Source organism: Littorina saxatilis, linkage group LG17, assembly GCF_037325665.1.
Source record: "Littorina saxatilis isolate snail1 linkage group LG17, US_GU_Lsax_2.0, whole genome shotgun sequence".
Taxonomy (NCBI): Eukaryota; Metazoa; Mollusca; class Gastropoda; order Littorinimorpha; family Littorinidae; genus Littorina; species Littorina saxatilis.
The window spans coordinates 56,633,412-56,654,559 of NC_090261.1; the positions used below are offsets into that span (position 1 = coordinate 56,633,412).

Genomic DNA, 21,148 nt, shown 5'->3' on the forward strand with positions numbered 1-21,148 from the left:
TTTTGGGCTGAGAGTAGTCGGGAACTGGAACAGCTTACCAGAGTATGTAGTCAACGCCCCGTCCGTGAACAGTTTCAAAGGAAGGCTTGATGGAAACCTGAGAGAGCACCAATATAGCATTGAATTCCCGCTGACTACCTCCAGTCAAGACACCCAAGAAGTGGGTGGAACGAATACCCAAGAGCTGCGACACAAAGACCCACTATAGGCCTTTGGCCTCGGATGGAAAAACAAGTGTATCCAAGTGTAAGTGTATAACATTCTTGGTCGACGGGTTTCTTTTAGCCTGGACTCGCTCTCAGTGAAGTTTTGATTTGGCTTTATAATTATGACTTGTTTCTCAGTTACCAAATCTTCAACTTCATGTATCTGAAGAATGAATGAAGAAGAAAAAAGCCTTGCTCACTGGCACTTTCAAAATGAATTTTAGCCTTTTCAAAAGGTGCATGCCAAGAAGTTATGACAGCATCTGTGCCAACATTGATAAAATTTATATGTTATAACACAGGGCCAGGAAGAAAACAGAATTTGAAGTGTAATTGATATAAAACAGCGAAATTTGTATGCTCCAATTTTGGTGTATCCCAAATGTCCCATTTGTTCTATTTTAACATGGTGACATGCTGACACAATTTGTGAAAGTAAAGTACTTCCTGACCGTTCACAAATGTTTTGAGCATGTGTGCAAAGCATGTTTACTTGGAGTTGTGTTCAATGTGTTTTAACACATTAGCCTCCTTCTGTTTTGAAGTTATGTTTGCAATTACCAGGGTATTTGATATGTTTATCACGTTAAGTGTACAATATCATAATAATGCGTCTGAATACTAATGCTGATTGGCTCTAATTCAATCACTTCTACCTTGCAATTGCCATTAGACACCACTGTTATCAACCCTATCTGTCACCTAAAGTGCTGTTCACATGGCAGACTTGCAACCAACTTTTGCCCAACTGAAGTTGTTTGAAAATCGCTCCAGAGTTGTCAAGGCCAAATCTGCCATGTAAACAGCCCCAGCGTATCAGAAACGATTCGGGCCAGACTCGTCAGCGACTCCAAAACTCAGTTGAGCACCGCTTGATTCGGCCGTGACGCGTCAGCGCTTTTGTCCAGACTTTTCTTATTGTGCTTACTGATTGGTTAGCTCTAGCCTTCCCTTCTCCGGAAAACAACGAGGACGTCCGGACAATCCCAAAAGGCTAAGTCTGGCGAGAATCGCCGCTTAAAACCTTTTTGCGCTGTTCACATGGGCAGCGATTTTGATTTGACTTGCCGCCGACTAAAATCGCTTGGAAGTCTGCCATTTGAACAGCACTTGACAGTGTTTTTGGATGTTTAAGTTCCGTTCTTAAACATCTGGTTTGCACAGACATAAGCCAACTGATTTTCTTTGAGCAATATGAATGTGATGCAATTGAAGAAGTCACTCTAGTTGACGAGGCACCACCTTCAATATGTGAGCGCTTGTTATTGCTAGAAGTAGTTGAATCAGACCCAATCAGCAATGCAATGTACTGATACTGCCAGCCTCTCATCAGTTCAGGATATTTAAGTCTCTGATTGTGAAAATGATCTGATAATTCAAATGGGTGCTAGCTGCAAATGTTGTGTGGTTCCTAGATTGTTACTGCATGACTATTCAAAGTGTATGTAAATGCTAAAACACACATAACCACACACAGATGCACACACATTCAAACTGCACTGTTGTGAAATGCAGAGATCAAAACTTGGAAGCTTGTTTAACTAGTCCAGAAAAATCAGGTAGTCCAAACAATGGCGCTTTGAAGTGAGAGATGTGACAGGTTTTGTTTTACATGAAAGTGTGTGTGTGAGAGTGGGTGTGTATGACTATGAGAGTGCGTGATTGATTGATAGAGAGAGAGAGAGAGAGAGAGAGAGAGAGAGAGAGAGAGAGAGAGAGAGAGAGAGAGAGAGAGAGAGAGAGAGAGAGAGAGAGAATGAGGGGGAGAGAGTTGTCTCGCACTTGTTTTCGAGTGTGTGGTGGACGATATTTGGTCCATTGTTCAAACATATCATGGCACATGTCGAGTGTGCTGCCATCATTGGTATTATCATCCTCATATTGTGTACAAGACATTTCACACCAACATTTTCAGAACTTTGAGATTCATGTATTCTATTTTTTTTTCAACGCACAAGATCCTTCTCGCACAGAGCAACGCTTCAACAACTCACATTTAACTTCTGCAAGGATTGTTTTTTTTTTTTTTAAAGAGAAACAAAAATTCCTGGTGATGTAAAAATAAATGTTTCCTTTTTTTACTGTTTATTTTTTTAGCTACAAAAGTCCAGTTAAACTCAACAATTTCTTGTGTTTCTTCCTGCGTTTGGAAACAGTGCAAAGAATTGCTTTCGTCCAAAAGAGAAATTCCTGCATCAATGTGCATTTTAATTGGCGATTTTCAAAAATAATTCGGTCGGGATTATCAGCGGTCTAGAAGGAGTAGGAGCCCATGTACTACAGTCAGGGTTTTCACAACATCGTGTTCAGGACTAACAACCAACTCTGATGTGTATGCCATGCAGCGCGCACACAATATGAATTTATGATAGTCACTGATACCCCCTTCTTTCGAAATTCAGCATTCACGAGTTCATAATTTATGTGGAAGGGATCGCGGGCCCATATCACAACGTGTTTCGATCAAGGTCAGGTGGGTTAGGCTTGAGGTCACGCGAGTGTCAGAAAACACGCTTGCGTAGCAAACACTTCCAGTGATCAGCAAGCCATCCATGGCTATTCATGGCTCCGATGATTATATTTTTGAAAGAAAATGGTCTATCTAGCGCAGGCTGCATTGCATACACATCACTGTCAGTTGTTCATCTTGATCGCATGATTAGGCATGGGAATTGCTTGTAAAATAAGCTTGGAAAACTAGGTGGGTCCCCCGGAATTTTTCTGAAATCTAGTTTAAAATCTGTCTAATCTGGGAGTGTTTCATGAAATTTACACAGCAAAAAACCTCACCAAATTTAATACATGTTTTGTATTACAAGATTAACAATCATTTTAATCCTTAAAGTTGTGTGTTTAACTGAATTAATATTATTTTGACACACTTACTTTGTTTGCAAAAGTGATTCACACGGGCGGAATCTCTTAAAAGAGGGGACGGATTTATGGAGGACATTGGTCATACTAGGCAGATTTGTCTTTTTTGATTTTTATTCCTCGATTTATTTTTCTCAGAAGAAGAATTTTTTTCTCTCGGAAACGTGTAGCTTTTCTCAGAAATCCTCGGATCCTCAGAGAATTCCAATGCCTGAGGATAGAGCTGATCCGAAGAGAGGAAAACGTTCCAGATGTTGTGAAAAACCTGTCTCAGTCTACGGTACAGGGGCTCCTACTCCTCCAGACCGCAGAAAATCCTCAGAGTTATTTCCGGAAAACGTATATTGCTTGACTATCACCAGATAAGCACCTACATGTGTACATGTATTTTCCTCTCTGAAGGGGAACATTTTGCTTTTAGTTTTACTGTTAATGGTTGAAACATTGCATACAAAATACAATCTTTGGCACACATGATTTGGACTTACCTTGGCCTACAATTCTTCATGTGTCATAATTATCGTCACACACAGAGTATGAAAGTTCCACCCATACTGGCATTTTTTTTAAAACAAGACACGACAAGACAATTTTTTTTCCAACTTGAACTGAGGTGAACATGAACCACCGTGTGCCAAAGACACTGTAAATTCAGCACTTTGTGTTACCCTTGGTGTGAAGAATTGCAATCGACGATTTTCGGTTTTAACTCTGTCAAGTTTGTGGAAGAGTGACCTTTTCTTGCAAAACCTCGTACAAACATTGAAGGGGCCAGTCACTAGCGAGGGGAGCGTCAGAAACCCATGTTTCCGACACTCCCTTTGCTAGTGATCAGCCCCTCAAATGTTTGTACGAGGTTTTGCAAGAAAATGTCACCCACCAACAACCCATACAAACCCGACGGAGCTATTGTACGGTCACTTTGTAATGATAATGGCATATTTTGTTTCCAAAATTAGCATTTACTCTTTGACACAATGACTTTTTGAATTGATTTGATTGACTTCTGACTGGAAGGGTAACGCACACAGGGCTGAATAAGCCAACAAATCATGTATATCATTATTGCAAGAGTAGACTGAACACAAAGACCAGAGATTTGTAAAACCTGCACAACAATGATCCTCTGAGAATCATTCACCTGCATTTGGTTATCTTCTTCTTCTGCGTTCGTGGGCTGAAACTCCCATGTACACTCGTGTGGGTTTTTTTTTGCACGAGTGGAATTTTACGTGTATGACCGTTTTTTACCCCGCCATTTAGGCAGCCATACGCCGTTTTCGGAGGAAGCATGCTGGGTATTTTCGTGTTTCTATAACCCACCGAACTCTGACATGGATTACAGGATCTTTTTCGTGCGCACTTGGTCTTGTGCTTGCGTGTACACACGGGGGTGTTCGGACACCGAGGAGAGTCTGCACACAAAGTTGACTCTGAGAAATAAATCTCTCGCCGAACGTGGGGACGAACTCACGCTGACAGCCGCCAACTGGATACAAATCCAGCGCGCTACCGACTGAGCTATATCCCCGCCCATCTGATATGATGATCCGATTTGGTTATAAGCTCTCATCCTATTTATCTCCAACAGCATGGCAATAGACTTTTAACAGCAATGACAATGTCCATAATCTTGGTTAGAACTAGGAGTCAAGATAAGGAAGAACCCTCACAAGAGAAGCAACCCACTATTCGTAAGGGGAAGCAACTCTCTACTTAGTTCAGAACCCTTATATGAATCAAGATCTCCCTTTGACTGTGAAGTAGATATACAGAAGTTATAACGACACCCATAACGCTAACATTAGAAGTATAGAGAAGAAACACATATAAACTTTTAGCTGAGCAGTTAAAAAATCCTTATAGACCAACTCAACAGAAATCTTTCTCAAAATGGCTCCTCAGATAGTGCACCTTTAATTATCCTTCACCGGATCAGGCTTTGGACTACACAGTCCGGATTACGTGGGTCGTGTACGACCAATAATTTCTAAAGAAGGATTCAACGCAAAAAGTATGGGTCGTACACGGCCCATGCCATCCGATTAGGGATAAACTCTTTACCGCCTCTTTGCAGAGTATGGGTCGTACATGATCAACGCCATCTGAATAGGGATAAACACCATAAAATGCCTTCTTTATTTCCATATGGGTCGCCCACGACCCACAACATCCGGACTGTGTAGTTCATATAACGTCACTGTTTAGGCCAACAAAAAAAAAAGGTCTGTTTACGGTAACCCGACCGACCCTAGTTTTTTCGCGCGACCCTAGACTTTTTTTTTGGCATTTGGGAAAAAAAAAAAAAAAAAAAAAAATCTTGTTTTTTTGGCAAAATAACGTAAAAATATGGTTTTTTGGAGAAAAAAAAAAAAAAAAAAAAAAAAAAAAAAATCCCGACCTACCGACCCTATTTTTTGGGCCTATGTTATCGTAAACAGACCTATTTTTTTTTTGGCCTTATTTGTTTGGTCGATAGGAAGGTTGTATGGTGACGTCTCAATCAAAAACTCCCAATAACGTTAGAGATACAGACACTTTTGTTAGGATCTGGGTCATCTACGACCCAGGAAGCACGGTGAAAGTTAATGATCTATTCGTACACAATAACAAGTCATTGTGGATAAATGTGCAGGTTTTACAATCAAAGGTAAATTGCACCACAAGTACAGTAACTACACAAGACTAGAAAATGCCATTCTTGCTGTACAGATGGATCTGCCTTGGATACTGATATATCATGCCTAATTATTTGTTATAATAAAAAGAAATCTTTCCATGTTTTCTTTTTTAAAACATCTCCAAAAATAATCTTTCTTGAATATTTTTAAGAACAGAACGACTGGAGTAATGGTAAATCCCAAAACAAAGAGACTGCTTCGAAATAATGGTACAGAAGAACTCGGGAGGCTTTTCAAAAAATAAACAAAAGTTTTTAGAACTCGATAAGAACTTGGAGGTTACCCAAGACAGACCAATTAGTAAATTACTGCTTTCTGATACTAAAGTCGCTTTCATTTCTGTTTAAATGTGTGCAGCCATTTATTCTTACCAAACTGTAACCTGCGACAGGAATTTTGATTTGGCTTTGTTCTTGAACGTTTCAAACACAGATAACTCTCCCCAAAGCAAATTGGAAAGGGACACAGTTATCAGATCTGCATGTTCAGCAAGAATAGGCAGGCTCTAGCCTTGTTAGGTATTCTAACCCAGCCTGAGTCAACAGGCTCATCGCTTCTCAAACCAGTTTTAATGGCACCGGTAAAGCCACTGCATTCACCTGAAACAGACAGAAGAAAGAAGAGTTAGGGATATCATTACAAGACTTTAACTGCTCACTCTCATTCATTCCCTCATTCAGACACAGTCTGACACATCCACACCACTGCCAGTCACAAGTGGACTGAACACTTGAACATACTTCACATATTATTTTCAGACTCACCCACTCAGGTATGAAATTCAAAATTGAAATTTAATTGCCATTCAACAGGGACTACAACCTCAAGGCAGCGCAAAATTCAAGTTGTCAAGCATTCCACAACAGATGCCTATACACCTGACATAATAATATGTACAACTACTTGAAGTGGATTTTGATCTCAGAACCTTGTGCAGATCAAACACATACATACAAATTTAAAGTTACAGTACCAGATCAAACACACTCATATTTACAGTTACAGGATCAATAGCAAAGAAAATATACAACCATATTGCTTTAATGCACAGTCCAGCGTAATTTCTGGGGACAAAATAACCAGTCTTTACCTCAAGAAATTGTTTGTGTTTCTAAGTTTACAATACTATACAACAAAACTAAGTTTCTTTCATCAGTCATAAACAGAAAACTGCCTTTTCAACAACAACAGAAAGGAGAGAAAGATGAGGAGAGCACCAAGTGAAAACCAACAGACAAAACTATATATAAAAAATAGAACAGACCATATTTCATGTTATACCACACCACCTCTCTCTTCCAATCAGGATTTTACACACAGTGTAAACCATGAGCTTTATCAGGATTCATTCATCGAAGCAACCCCGCTGAAATACATAAAATGACAAAATTGTTTAGTACAAATGAAACTATAATTCAATCTTAATTGCACCTTTACTTCACCTGAACAACATTACGCTGACAAACTCTCCATCCTTATCAAGGCATGCCTTTGTCATATTTACAAAAGTAAAACATTTTTTTTCTCAGACAATGTTGGAAATGGGTTTACCCGGAAATGTGAATACAATTTACATTGAATAAAAACAACTGAATTCAGTTATATTAATAATAATAGTCAGGTAAATTATAAAGAGTGCAATGAGGATTGTCGTCACATAATGATACACAACTTGCAGATAAAACTACTCAGGTATGTAAACAATAATAATGGAAACTTAGCTATAACATAACCAGGCAGTGTCTTTTATGTTTAACTAATTTTTATGTTTAACTAATTTTCATTCAAAATTTTCAAACCAGATGGCAAAACAAACTGAAATTCAAAGTGAAATTTCCCTATTCAAATTTCAAGACATTCATTATGTAATCAATGAGTTTTAAAACCCCGACAGATAAATAACTCTCTGCAATCAGCACATTTGTGTCAAAAGGACAAGCAAGGAGGTTTCAATTTAGTTCAAGTAGGTAGCGGCAGTCAAAACTTGGTTTTAAAGTGAGAGTGAATGTTTTGTGATGTCTTGAAAGAAAAATAAAGTACAAGCAAAACACAAAAAAAAGTAAGTGGATACCTTTATTAGTTCCTGAGATTTTGATATTTTAGTACATACGCTGTCGCGACTCTGCTTAAAACTGTAAAATAGGGCAACTTCAGCAGCATGTGGGTACCACATAGTTATCCTCAGCCCTTTCAACTTTTCAGGATCTGTTATCAGCAACCAAGAATAGAAAAAACACATAGTTCTAGCCCTCTAATCTCATATGGCTTCTGTCAGCAAGCATGCAAACTTCACGAAAAACACAATTAAAACCATCGCAAAATTGCACGGGAGGGCAACTTTGGGTCATCACAATTCACACAATATGTATAGCAGCTGTCTGAAACTTTCACATATTCCAAACAAATGTGTGTAGAACATGCCTATTTTTTTTCAGACAGCTTAGTTCAATGCTTTTTGAGTATAAGAGCCTCAAAAATGTCAAAAACCTCAATTTGTCAAGCGGAAAAACAGGAAAATTACAGTTTTTCGCACTTCAAGGCCAATAATTAAGAAACTATTTAAGATACAACGAAAAATTTTGGTGTGTAGATAGATTACAGTGTAATCTTTACAGACATCAGTAAAATTCAGTGTAATGTTGAAAATAATCCCCCAAGAGTGGACAAACCCCCCCAGAGGGGGATAGCACGTTTCAGATTGAAATATTTCAGAAACTACTGAAAATACAGCCATGATTTTTGGTGTGTAGATTGATTACAATGTTATCTTCACAAATATGTGTTCAATCAAGTACACTGCATTGGGGTGTGCACGTTAAAGATCCCACGATTGACAAAAGGGTCTTTCCTGGCAAAATTGTATAGGCATAGATAAAAATGTCACTGTTATCCCTGCGCCTTGAATATGTGCGCGATATAAATTGCATAAAAAAAAATATACATAAATCCCTGCGCTTAGAACTGTACCCACGGAATATGCGCGATATAAGCCTCATATTGATTGATTGATTGAAGTAAGATATAGAGAATACTACATGGCTTGCTGTGTCGTACCAGATTTACACGAGTTGTTTTTTGACTCACATGCGAAGCAAAAGTGAGTCTATGTACTCACCCGAGTCGTCCGTCCGTCCGTCCCGGCGTCCGTCCGGAAAACTTTAACGTTGGATATTTCTTGGACACTATTAAGTCTATCAACACCTGATGTGGCCTGATGGTGTATGGTTACAAGATCTCAAAAAACATGTGCGGCAACTTGACCTCACTTCAAGTTCAAGGTCACAGGGGCCGTAATTTTTGTCTTAAAAACGACCATTTTTCACATTTTCTTCTGAAGTTATCGAGAATGGCAACCTTAGCTATGTATGCTATACAGGGCAATGTAAGCCCTATCTTTGGACACAAGTTTGGTTGACCTTGCTTCAAGGTCAAGGTCGCAAGGGTCCTTTAAAGTTGGATTGCATACATATTTTGAAGTGACCTTGACCCTGAACTATGGAAGATAACTGTTTCAAACTTAAAAATTATGTGGGGCACATGTTATGCTTTCATCAAGAGACACATTTGGTCACATATGATCAAGGTCAAGGTCACTTTGACCCTTATGAAATGTGACCAAAATAAGGTAGTGAACCACTAAAAGTGACCATATCTCATGGTAGAAAGAGCCAATAAGCACCATTGTACTTCCTATGTCTTGAATTAACAGCTTTGTGTTGCATGACCTTGGATGACCTTGACCTTGGGTCAAGGTCACATGTATTTTGGTAGGAAAAATGTGTAAAGCAGTTCTTAGTGTATGATGTCATTGCTAGGTTTAGTTATTTGACCTTGACCCTGAAGGTCAAGGTCATGTAAAGGTCAAGGATGTGAGTCGTATGGGCTTTGCCCTTCTTGTTTAAATAGTGAACTGCGAAAGCGAGCTGTTTACTATTTGAAAAAGCAACGAGTGTAAATCTGGTACGACACAACAAGCCATGTAGTATTCTGTTTATCCTACATTATATACTTCTGTGCCAGATCTAACTAAAAGTCACCGACAGCGATATTGCCTTTGGATCAACCCGCTTTAGAACTTCAAACCACTTTACTCAATTTGACATTCATTCCTCCGCCATGACACACACTCTCAAACTAGGACAAAGTAGTTCGCCTTTGTTAACACTGTTAAGTTTAATATTCGAACAATCAAAACCGAGTACCTGCAAAACCGGTAAAATCCGTTGCATTGATCGCGAGTCATGGCGGAGTATTCAAGCGAAGCGATGGTGACCCACGCTTCGAGACAATTTGTGGAAGAAATCAAACCCATCACTTCAAAATATACCAGATAAAAAGAAAAGCAGTGGCCACAGGATAAAAGAAACCAAAAGGAACAACAACAGCAAAGCATATCCTTCCTCGATAGGATTAGCTTGACCTTCCGGTTGATCCCATGTACTACTAATTTACATAGCTTGACCTTCCGGTTGACCTCATTTACATGATATACACACGTGTGATTTGAACGATTTTTATCTCACGGGTATCTCTCTCACGTATGTGGGATAAATTTATTAACATTGTTCACAGTTCTCTGGAGAAAACTAAATTCTTGCAAAGTGCACAGTCGGATGAGAAGTGACAGTCAAATGCATATATACCCCTTCTTCAAAGTCAGTCAAACAAAGTTGTCAGTCAAGTACTGCTTGAAACAGGTGTACATGGCAGGCAGGTTTGCTGGAGATTCGACTGTGAATGTTCTGCCAGAAGAAGAAAATGGTGCAAGCACAATGTTGTGTCCAAAAACAACCGATGCAGGAATCTGGCAGAAGTCAGCGATAGGTTCTCCTTTTTGTGGAACGATATCAGATCGAGCACCATGCCATTCACAAGTTCTGATGGACGGTCAAGGTCTTCCAGAAGGTCCGGATTCAGCAGGTGGTTTCTTGTGATCCTATGTTTCAGCAAATGAACCCCAACATTCCGGCCCATGATGCAACGCCCTGCGTCGACATCCAAAAATGCTTCTAGTTCTAATCCAGTCTTATTCCCCAGCTTTGTTGCTTCTTTCACTGTTCCCTCAATTTCTGCCTTGATTTCAAGTCCTTGCAGCAAGTTCACGTCGAACACTTTGGGGAGAAATGAAACCAGGTCACTCCAATCCCTCCCTGTTTCCAACCGAAGCAGATCCAGCTGCAACAATAGCTTGTTGGTCAGTGGTACCAGCTGCAACAATAGCTTGTTGGTCAGTGGTACCAGCTGAAGTTTGGGTGGTCGACCTCTTCCAGTTGCTGTGAGTGTGAAAGCAGACTTCATTTGCTGGAAGTGAGCATCATCTGTAACACACACAAACAAAACAAAAATGTAATACTATGTTCATAATAATTTTGTACTGAAACCATGAAGGCTACCAGTAAGTTCGTCACGCGGTAGATTCGTCACCCGTGACGAAATTACTGGCAGGGGTGGGCGGGTGTTAAGCTTAGAGCTTATGCTTTCAGATGTTTGATTTGTGGGAGAGATTCAAGATTCACTGACATTTTTTAGAGAGAGAGAGAGAGAGAGAGAGAGAGAGAGAGAGAGAGAGAGAGAGAGAGAGAGAGAGAGAGAGTTGTTATTTTAAAACCCGAGATCTACTCATTGTGCAGTTCTCAACTGAGCAGTTTTCAGACGACACAGTCCGAGCATTGTTATTTTAAAACCCGAGATCTACTCATTGAGCAGTTCTCAACCCGAGATCTACTCATTGAGCAGTTCTCAAAAGCATGTAGTCTGAGAGAGGGAGCGAGCGAGCGAGCGCGAGAGAGAGAGAGAGAGAGAGAGAGAGAGAGAGAGAGAGAGAGAGAGAGAGACGTACATACACCCATATCCATGACACGCACGCACACACACGCACGTACACACGCACAAACACCATCGCACACACACACACACACTGACTAACACACACACACACACACACACGCGACCAAGAGAGAGAGAGAGGGAGTCCTATGACTTCAACCTCACTGTCAAGGAGGCAGAGAAACTCAATGTGAGGAGAGGGAGGGGTGGAAGGAGGTGATGGACCATAAACTCTGATTAACTGGGGGGGAAAGGAAGAAGGAATGGAGATGCGCAAGGGTCAGTGTAAGCTACGCTACTCGTTGCTAGGCCTAGTCTTGCACTTCCGGTTTCAGCAAAGGAACAATTATTCCTTTTAATCCTAATTTAATCCTCAAGAAAACAACAACTGAGAAACAAAAACCATCGGAGTAATAATTCAAGATTAGTTTGAAACAAATATATCACATGTACGGCGAAAGGCAAAAAATAACTTAGGTCGTTTATCGAGTACCCCCATTTCAACACCCAATACAAAATGACCCAGCACAAACTACTATCATCAAAATGAAAACTACGCACTCAAAACGCTAAATTCAGCAGAATGGTTCGACAGATCAACTTCTAAACACTAAATGAACAGAAAAACATCAACACTTACCAAGGATGGGTTTGATTTCTTCCACAAATTGTCTCGAAGCGTGCGTCACCATCGCTTCGCTTGAATACTCCGCCATGACTCGCGATCAACGCAACGGATTTTACCGGTTTTGCAGGTCCTCGGTTTTGATTGGCTCGCGCTTCGCGCGCATGAATCTTAAACGGAAACTTCCATATTTGGAGGATTCACAAGAAATCGGACTTTATAGCGCATCCTTTACGACTACGATCGTTTGAGTTGTTTTTAAGTTACGAAAGGTTAAAGTTGGGCAATTTTTTATTGTCCATGTCTAAAAGCCACCATCGATTTAATCTAAAAAATACCCCCCCTAGAAAGAAAAGGGACTCTTTCTTTAGCAGTCGACACTGGTTTCCGATCGTTGAATGAAGCTATTTTTAGAAAATACAACGCTGAAAGGGAAACGCCACAAAAAGTTGAAGAGCAAGTAGTAATGGCGGTCGCGTCACGGCTGTCCGAAAATCCGGAGAGAGTATTTGTGATTCACGCACACGCATTCAATCCAAGCACATTTTGCAAACAAATGGCATGGGGTAAAAGACAAAGAATCCAACTTCATTTCTGTAGTTTCCATTTTCAATAATATGCCATATACTGAAAGCTGTCGGAAATTGAAAACGTGTTATTTTCAGCACAGATCTCACTTTCCCGCATGGGACTAGCGTTACTGCCGCTACCTAGTTCAAGGCCCCCCAAAAAAAAGAAAAAAAAGACATAATAAAAAAAAACAAGTCCAAAATGATCAAGGGGAGTTACAACTTACAGATCTAAAAATAAAATAATGACATAGTTTTATTGACAACACATTTTCAGGCAAAAAACCAAAATGTTTGTTTCTGATGACATGACATGAGGATAAAAAAAAAAAAAAGATCCTGGAGTCGGGACCAAAAACAAAGACTTGGTCGCGCAACTGAAAACATCAAATTTTTCCTTGGCCTAAAAATTGTGCCAAACAAAACAACAAATACCAATCAATATTCAGTGTCAAACAAACATGTACGCGCTAGTCACGAGATTTGAAGTAAGCATGATCTCTGCTGCAAGATTTCGCAGCACTGCGGTTGCAGGAAGCGCAGAACTCAACAGACACAGAATCTCCAAGGACATGGAGGCAGATGCCACCAGTACAAGTATCAGTGTCACTACCATCATCACTCTCATTGGTATCAGACTCAGAACCAATGACTGACTGCATCATTTTGCCTGTTTTTTCCCCTGCAGAATCCCCACAGTTCTTAGTTGTTTCGACAATGACGCAATCTGCCTCATCATTAGACGGGGAAGCATTATCAACTGCATCACCAAGACAGTTCAGAGTCTCTGAACAAGAAATGTTCTGAAGTTGCTGTCGCTGACTGATCGAGACTGTACTACTAGCACTATCTTTTGAGGAGCGTAAGCGTTTTGCACTTGCAGATCGCTTGTCTTCTGAGGCAGTACCCTGGACATTGCTACCATCTCTGATTGAATAGGTCAGCTTCCGCTTTATGCCTACAACTGGGTGTGCATTTTCATCTGTTTCTGACATCAGGGAAGCAGTCAGCTTTATACCACTAGAGTTCTGGATGTTTGTCAGCAAAGCTGACAATGCAGATTCGTTAGCAATCACATTTTTCAGGTACTTTACTTCTGCCTTATACTTTGAAATCCGTTGCTCCTGTCTAGCGTTTTGATATTTCAGTCGCTCATTTTCTTCAGTTAGACTCTCAACCGAGGCTTCCAGGCCAGACACGTATTGTTTCTTTTTCTGCCTCAACTCTCGAGCAGCAATAGCTTGCCTTGAATCACTGTTACCTTGTTTTGACTTACTGTTATCCTTGCCAATCTTTTGGTTTGCTGCAGGTTTGGTGACAACAATAAACGGCATGTGGGACTCTGTCGGACAGCTGATATCAGGGCCAAGACGTGTGGTGGACCAGGCGGCAAGTGATGCGTGGCTGCTACTGCTACTGCCAGTCTTTTGGCTTGACCCGTCCATGCTATCACCAGCCAAGTAACTTGTAAGGCTGACATCGTCCGCAGACAACAAGTCCAGGTCTGGATACCCTGTTGAAATGGACTCGCTCCGATCGACTGCAATCTGATCCGTACCACAAAGAAAGTCACTCAAAAAATTGTCCTTTGTCCAGGAAGGTTCTTCAGCCATGATGTCTGCTTCAGTTCAAAGGATGTCTATAGCGACCGTTCCCCTTCCCAAAGGCACAGACAGAAGCTACCAGATATACACACAAGTACTTATAATCAAATAATGTTGTAGTTGTATACCTGTTACTTTGTCGCATGCAAAGTTGCAAATGTTTCACAATAAATTCGTTCGAGATCGGCAAGACCGGGCGGAAGTTGGCGAACGTTGTACTAACGTTCTTAGATTTCCGGTTCCGGAATTGTCTTTTCTTGGTTTAGCCTTATGCTCAGACAGAGACGCAAACTCAAACATACGCCTTTCACTGTTGACATTCAAAATTGCAATGCGAATGGCGGAATGCTCCATGATAATTCAGTGCATCCATTAATTGAATGAAGTCTCTATAATCTCAAATTTAAATCAGAAAAAAAATTCATGATGTTTTTTAAAAATCTCATGAAATATATGTTCGCAAGTTGGTCGTGACAAGTTCTGTCAAAATAAATTGAAAATTGCACAGTGAAGCATGGTAACAGTAAAATGCTCAATTAGAATTGTGGATACCTGCTTTAAGGCCAGAAACGGAAATTACGATTTGTTTGTTTGGCAAGCTTTTTAATTTTTGTTTCAATGCTGTTTTTGATATAAAAAAAATCCTCGGGTGATATTTGAATGAATTATGGAAGATTTTTTGTGACTTTTGGCAAAACACGTAGTTTTTGAGAAACGGTAATCTTTCATGAAACTAAAGATAGAACTCTGAAGTATGTTTTATTTTACTCTAAACAGGTCCCCAGAAGCAATAACAGAGCTATTTCTTTCATGTTTATCAACAGATTTTGTTTCCTGGTTGGATATCATAGGCAGAAAATAAATTTCCGAAAAAGGCAAATGGTTGTGCTTTGACAGAATTTATCAAATCATCTTTGGCTAATTTATAGAAAGCCTCTCTGTTATTGCACGAAAACACAACTTCTGGAGAAAATACAAAAATAAGCAAGAAGATTGGACATTTAGTCTAGAAGATCATTAGTATTTCCCAATGACAGCACTGGTGCTCAAAACACGATTCTGAGAAAACAGCGTCAAAAGTTTTCAAAATGGTGTCGAATGTAATTAAAATACTTTGAAAATGGTCATTTTATTGCAAGTTGCAAAAAAGAGGTTGACGAGACATCGCACACTGATTCTGGGGTGTTCAAATTACCTAAACATGCTGAGAAAAAAACCACTGACCATTTTTGGACCAACATTTTGTGCCATCTCTTAACAGCGAAATTAAATACCAAACTTTATATGTAGCCTACTGAGCTAGGCCGAACTGGTGGTAGCACTCTGACCAACGAAAGTAAAATTCGCTGACAACCGTTGACTTGAAGTACCTGTCGGTAATGAATTCCTACTCGAGTCAGTAGCACTGAATAAGCGGACAAAAAGGAGAAAAGAAACGTCACACTTTCCGGAATTTTAAAAGCAAGATCTCTAAAAATTTCACACACTCCAAAAGTTTCATGCCCTTCAGCTGTGATAAAAATGTGGTGACAAACTGACTTTAAAGCTCAGTCCGGCACAGGTAAGTCTGCACTGAATTAAACAAAAAAAGACCAACATTTAAATAGGTGAAATTAAGTTTTCTTGATTGTTTTTCTCTTGTTTTGTTTATGTTGATTTCCTTTATTCACTCCTCCCTTTTTGTCTGTTCAATATGTACCTATTTTTCATTTCTATTCTCCTACTTGTGTGCATCTTGCATTTAAATGATATCAATGTTCTGCTTTTCAATATCTGTCGCCATATTTTGTCAATCATATCTCGCCATGAAATAACAGGTATGGTTATGTCAGCACTTATAATAATTTTTAAACTTGTTGTGCTCCTATGAAATCGAGAACAGGTATGATTATGTGAGCTCTTATTAAACTTGATGTGCTCCTTTGTAAGCATGTGGTTGCATTATCATGTGTGTGCTTATGAATAAAAAGTTGTTTAAACCAAAATAGGTGAACATAAGTACACTGATTCGGCACACGTAGAATAGAGTTGTAACCGAGTGCCAAAACACCACAATCACCTTTGGAGGCGAAGTCCAATCAAACAGGATTGAGAATTTTAGAGCTTATTTCTAAGCCCTATAAAAACTGGTATGCATTCGCAAAGGAATCCATGAACATACAGAGAGACAAAAGCCGCCAGACCCCATCACAAACAGAACTCCGCTACAATCCACAGGTGTTGCCTTGCGAGCTATAAATAGCTCGCAACTTCTAAGGCGAACAACTCTGCAGAGTCTGCTGTGAAGGGCGACGGTAGTCTCCCTGTCACAGAGTAAACAGACTTTTGAATTGAATTGTCCTGTGCAGACAATTTTGGGTGGTTATCCAAGTTGGGTGCTTTACGAAACTTTTGCTATGCCGTTGAGGCAGGTGTCAACCATTGTAGAGGTCAAAATTGAACGGGAAGTTTTGACGTAAGTTTGCACGGGTTGCACAACAATCTATTGTATCATTGGTCAATACGGTGGTTTTCTTTTAAACATTTCGAAGGGATTTTATGCTCACTTACCATTTGTACTGTCGATAACACGCGAGGGAGTTTCAGAAAATGATAATTCTTTGTTTAAAATGAAAAAAGTAGTGTTTTTTTTTTTTAACCCAAACACGACCCTACTGCGACCTTGAATTTTGAGAAAAGGATCAACCAGACTTCTACCATGTCTAAACAAGTGTGTAAAGTTTCAAGGCACTGGCTCCAAAAGCGTTCATTTTGATTCATTTATTTGGAAAAGAACGTGGTAAATTACGTGTTGAATTACAATCGAGTGCAAATCAGAGTTCTGCTTAAAAAAATACGTTTAAAGGCACACTCTTTCTCGGGTCACCATCTCAGTTTTTCACGGGCTTAATCCATCCTGTCCACATGAACACATAACAAATCAACAGCTTGAGTTAGTGCTTGGTGTGGTGAGTTGGTCTCTTTTTAATGAAATAATTTCAACAACAAAAAGCCACAATACGGATTTAATTCATCAAAAGACTCTCAATGTGCACAGAGAGCACACAGGCTGTTCACTTTTTGACTTTTTTGCTAGTCTTTCGGATGAGACGAAAAACCGAGGTCCCTTCGTGTACACTACATTGGGGTGTGCACGTTAAAGATCCCACGATTGACAAAAGGGTCTTTCCTGGCAAAATTGTATAGGCATAGATAAAAATGTCCACCAAAATACCCGTGTGACTTGGAATAATAGGCTGTGAAAAGTAGGATATGCGCCGAAATGGCTGCGATCTGCTGGCCGATGTGAATGCGTGATGTATTGTGTAAAACAAATTCCATCTCACACGGCATAAATAAATCCCTGCGCCTTGAATATGTGCGCGATATAAATTGCATAATTTTTTTTTAAATCAAAAAAATCCCTGCGCTTAGAACTGTACCCACGGAATACGCGCGATATAAGCCTCATATTGATTGATTGATTGATTGATTGATTGATTGATGTGGCCAAGTGGAGGGATGATGGTCTTATTCCATGCAACCGGCCGGATCCGCAGAGTATTTAGAGGATTTCTAAAAGTTTAAAAACTGATAGACTTATGCCTACTGTTTAGTGATAATTTACGGACAAACACCGGAAACGAGTTGAGTTATTGCCGAATTTTGTTAATAAAATGTGTAGTTTTGGGGACAGATTCATCTTCCGTAAAATTAAGGTAGAACTTTGCCGTAATGTTCTATTTTACTCTAAAAAGGTCCCCAGATGCAACAACAGAGCAGCTTCTTAAAATGTATAAACAGATTTTATTTCTGGGTACATATCATAAGTACACAATAAATGTCAGAAAAAAGGCAAGTTTTTGTACTTTGACAGAATTTCTAAAATCATTCCTGGTTAATTCTTAAAATGTCTCTCTGTCAGTCACTGCACAAAGCAACCATTTCTGGTGAAAATGCAAAAAAGAGTAGGAACATTGGACAGTTAGTCTGGAAGATGAATATGTCCCAATGACGGCACTGATGCTCAAAACATGTTTTCAAAATGGTGTCAAATGTTAATGAAATACTTTAGAAATTATATTTTTTAGTGCAAGAAAGAGGCTGACAATGACAAAATTACATTGCGCAATGGTTCTATGGTGTTCAAAGTACCTAAAAATGCTGAGAACCCAAAACACGTTTTTGGACCAAAATTCCCTGCCATGTCTAGCCTTAAAATAATGTACATTTTTTTTAAACACAATTTTATTCAAAATACATAACATGAAACAATTGACAAAAATGCAGCTAGGACACGAACTCAGTGTTGTTGACGGGCCGCCAGATTTTGTCTGTGAAGAAACTGCCAAGTGTGCATTAGATGTGCATGTGTCCGCTTTTAGAGATCCAATTCCTTGGCCTTTTGAATGATTTGAGACGGGCGCTGTGGCGGGATGGTAAGACGTCGGCCTCTTAATCGGAAATCCGGAGGGTTCGAATCCCGGCCGCGGCCGCCTGGTGGGTTAAGTGTGGAGATTTTTCCGATCTCCCAGGTCAACTTATGTGCAGACCAGCTAGTGGTTTATCCCCCTTCGTGTGTACACGCAAGCACAAGACCAAGTGCGCACGGAAAAGATCCTGTAATCCATGTCAGAGTTCGGTGGGTTATAAAAACACGAAAATACCCTGCATACTTCCCCCGAAAGCGGCGTATGGCTGTCTAAATGGCGGGGTAAAAACGGTCATACACGTAAAATTCCACTCGTGCAAAAACACACGAACGGCGCAGAAGAAGAATGATTTGAAAGGCAAAACTAACGGGAAAGCTACAGACTATAAACTGTTGTTATTCATGTCGTTATTTCCGACCACTCTTACCTTGCCGGTAACAACAGCTCAACCCCAAGTGAAAAAATGCGCATGTTTTACTGACTGTGAATCAAGACTTAGCACTTTTGTCATGCGCACCTTTTAGCAACAAGCCACAGAGAGAGCTAGAGACGGAGATATGACAAACTGAGAAACACTCCTTTGAAACTATGGTTGCTATTTTTTTAAAATAATTTTTAATTCTCATAACAAACATGTCATTGCAATAATCGTACAACTTGGTTCCACAGCCCGCAAGACAGGCAGCTGAAATCAATTTTTGTAGAACTCAGTTCCACATGGTTCCATGCAGGTTGCTATCTCAATCTCAGTAGCTGACAGAGCCAGTGCACTAATACAGGTGGAGGACAAAAGTTCAAACTGAGCAACACCACTACGCCTGTCAACAGCAATAGACTGATACGGTTCCCGCTGAGGTATCGAGGATCCTATTCGGATCCGTCTCCCAAATAAAAGGGGTGAGAGTCACCTCTCTAGTCACACAACTTATTTTGAGCGCATTTCTTGCTCTCATGTGACAGGGTCACAATCACCCGACCCAGGGCCACTTTCAATCTCGTATTCGAGATTTACCAAGCTTGCCAGAAGAATGAGGACTTCTTCAAGACTAACGGCCGTGCTGGTCATTTTCGCTGTTGCTTTATGTGAGTTTCTTTCCGAGTCGTTTTATTCTTGTTTTTAGCCTTGTCTTAATAGTCTGTGGTCACTTCATGCATTGCTGACTGCGACCTCAGAGTACGGAACCACGGATAGTCTAGTCATTGTTAGGGTTTTACTAAATGATGATTATTATCGTGATGTGTGTGTGTGTGTGTGTGTGTGTGTATGTGTGTGTGTGTATGTCAGTGTTGTGTGTGTGTGTGGGTGTGTGTGTGTGTGCGTGTGTGTGTGTATGTGTGTGTGTGTGTCTGTTTCTGTGTGTCTGTGTGTCTGTGGTAACCTCATGCATTGCTGACTGCGGCCTCAGAGTACGGCGGAACCATTGATAGTCTAGTCATTGTTAGGGTCAGTTTACCAAAGGATGAATATAATTGTGATGTGTGTGTCTGTGTGTGTGTGTGTGTGTGTGTGTGTGTGTGTGTGTGTGTGTCACAGTGTGTGTGTGAGTGTGTATGTGTGTGTGTGTGTGTGTGTGTGTGTGTGTGTGTGTGTGCGTGAGTGTGTATGTGTGTGTGTGGTTGCTGACTGCGGCCTCAGAGTACGGATCCACTGATACACGCCGTATAAACGGTTGCGTCAACTGAAAGCCGCGGGATCGGTTGCATCGACTAAAAATTATCCTTGGCACAAAGGGTCAAAAATCCAAAAAATAAGCCCTTAAAAAAATATGCCCATATTTGTGAAAATATGCTCATACTTTTGAAAATAAGCCCTTATTTCTATAAATAAGGCCTTATTTTAGAAATAAGGCCTTACATATTTACAACCATAAGGAAACAAGGGCATAATGAAATAAGGCCTTATTTCTGTTAAGGCCTTACTGAAATAAGGCCTTATTTCTGTTATGACCTTAAAAAAATAAGCCCTTATTAAAAAAATATGCCCTTAAAAAAAATATGCCCATATTTTTCTGCGCATCGCTACTGCGCATCCGGACATTCGAAAGCGCGCACAAACTCGCCTCTCGTTCAAAACATCCGTCATAACATCGAGCGGATACAGCATGGCTTCACGCAATCGAAAGCGCGCACAAACTCGCCAAAACCCCAATTCTCTCGCAATTTGCAATTTCAGCACAAATTCTTCTAAAAAATTCATCACGATCTCTGAACCCCCCCCCCCCCCCCCATTCGCCATGTTTCTCATGAGATCTCTGCGCATGAGCGGCGCAGCCGAATTCTATTCAGCTTCATGATTGGTAAAAAAAATAAGGCCTTATTTTTGTATGCCTTATTTGTTTATGCCTTATTTT

General features: G+C 40.1%; 2 protein-coding genes and 2 long non-coding RNA genes across 6 annotated transcripts in view; 1 reads left to right on the forward strand and 3 right to left on the reverse strand.

Annotated features, from left to right (window-relative positions):
* Positions 1-1,958: 1,958 nt before the first annotated feature.
* LOC138951726 (uncharacterized) lies at positions 1,959-14,628 on the reverse strand. Of its 3 annotated transcripts, none has more exons than XR_011451197.1 (3): positions 14,514-14,628; positions 7,026-7,127; positions 1,959-6,360 (listed from the first exon to the last, which is right to left on the reverse strand). It is a non-coding gene; the product is annotated as an uncharacterized lncRNA (long non-coding RNA). The 3 variants fall into 3 exon arrangements; XR_011451199.1 differs by lacking the exon at positions 14,514-14,628 and adding an exon at positions 14,058-14,504; XR_011451198.1 differs by lacking the exons at positions 1,959-6,360; positions 14,514-14,628 and adding an exon at positions 14,058-14,504 and having other exon boundaries at positions 6,537-7,127.
* On the reverse strand, positions 9,631-12,697 carry LOC138951727 (uncharacterized). The gene is made up of 2 exons (XR_011451200.1): positions 12,228-12,697; positions 9,631-11,079 (listed from the first exon to the last, which is right to left on the reverse strand). It is a non-coding gene; the product is annotated as an uncharacterized lncRNA (long non-coding RNA).
* On the reverse strand, positions 12,930-14,037 carry LOC138952587 (uncharacterized; the record flags this gene model as incomplete). The annotated part of the gene is made up of 1 exon (XM_070324274.1): positions 12,930-14,037. A coding segment is annotated over one exon (786 nt), but the record flags the coding sequence as incomplete, so codon positions are not given.
* A 5,047-nt stretch (positions 14,629-19,675) lies between the features above and the next one.
* Positions 19,676-21,148, forward strand: part of LOC138951728 (uncharacterized) — a gene marked incomplete in the record, with an annotated part of 14,265 nt that continues 12,792 nt past the window's right edge. The window contains 1 exon segment of the mRNA XM_070323288.1: positions 19,676-19,880. Coding sequence (XP_070179389.1) covers positions 19,826-19,880 — 55 coding nt within the window.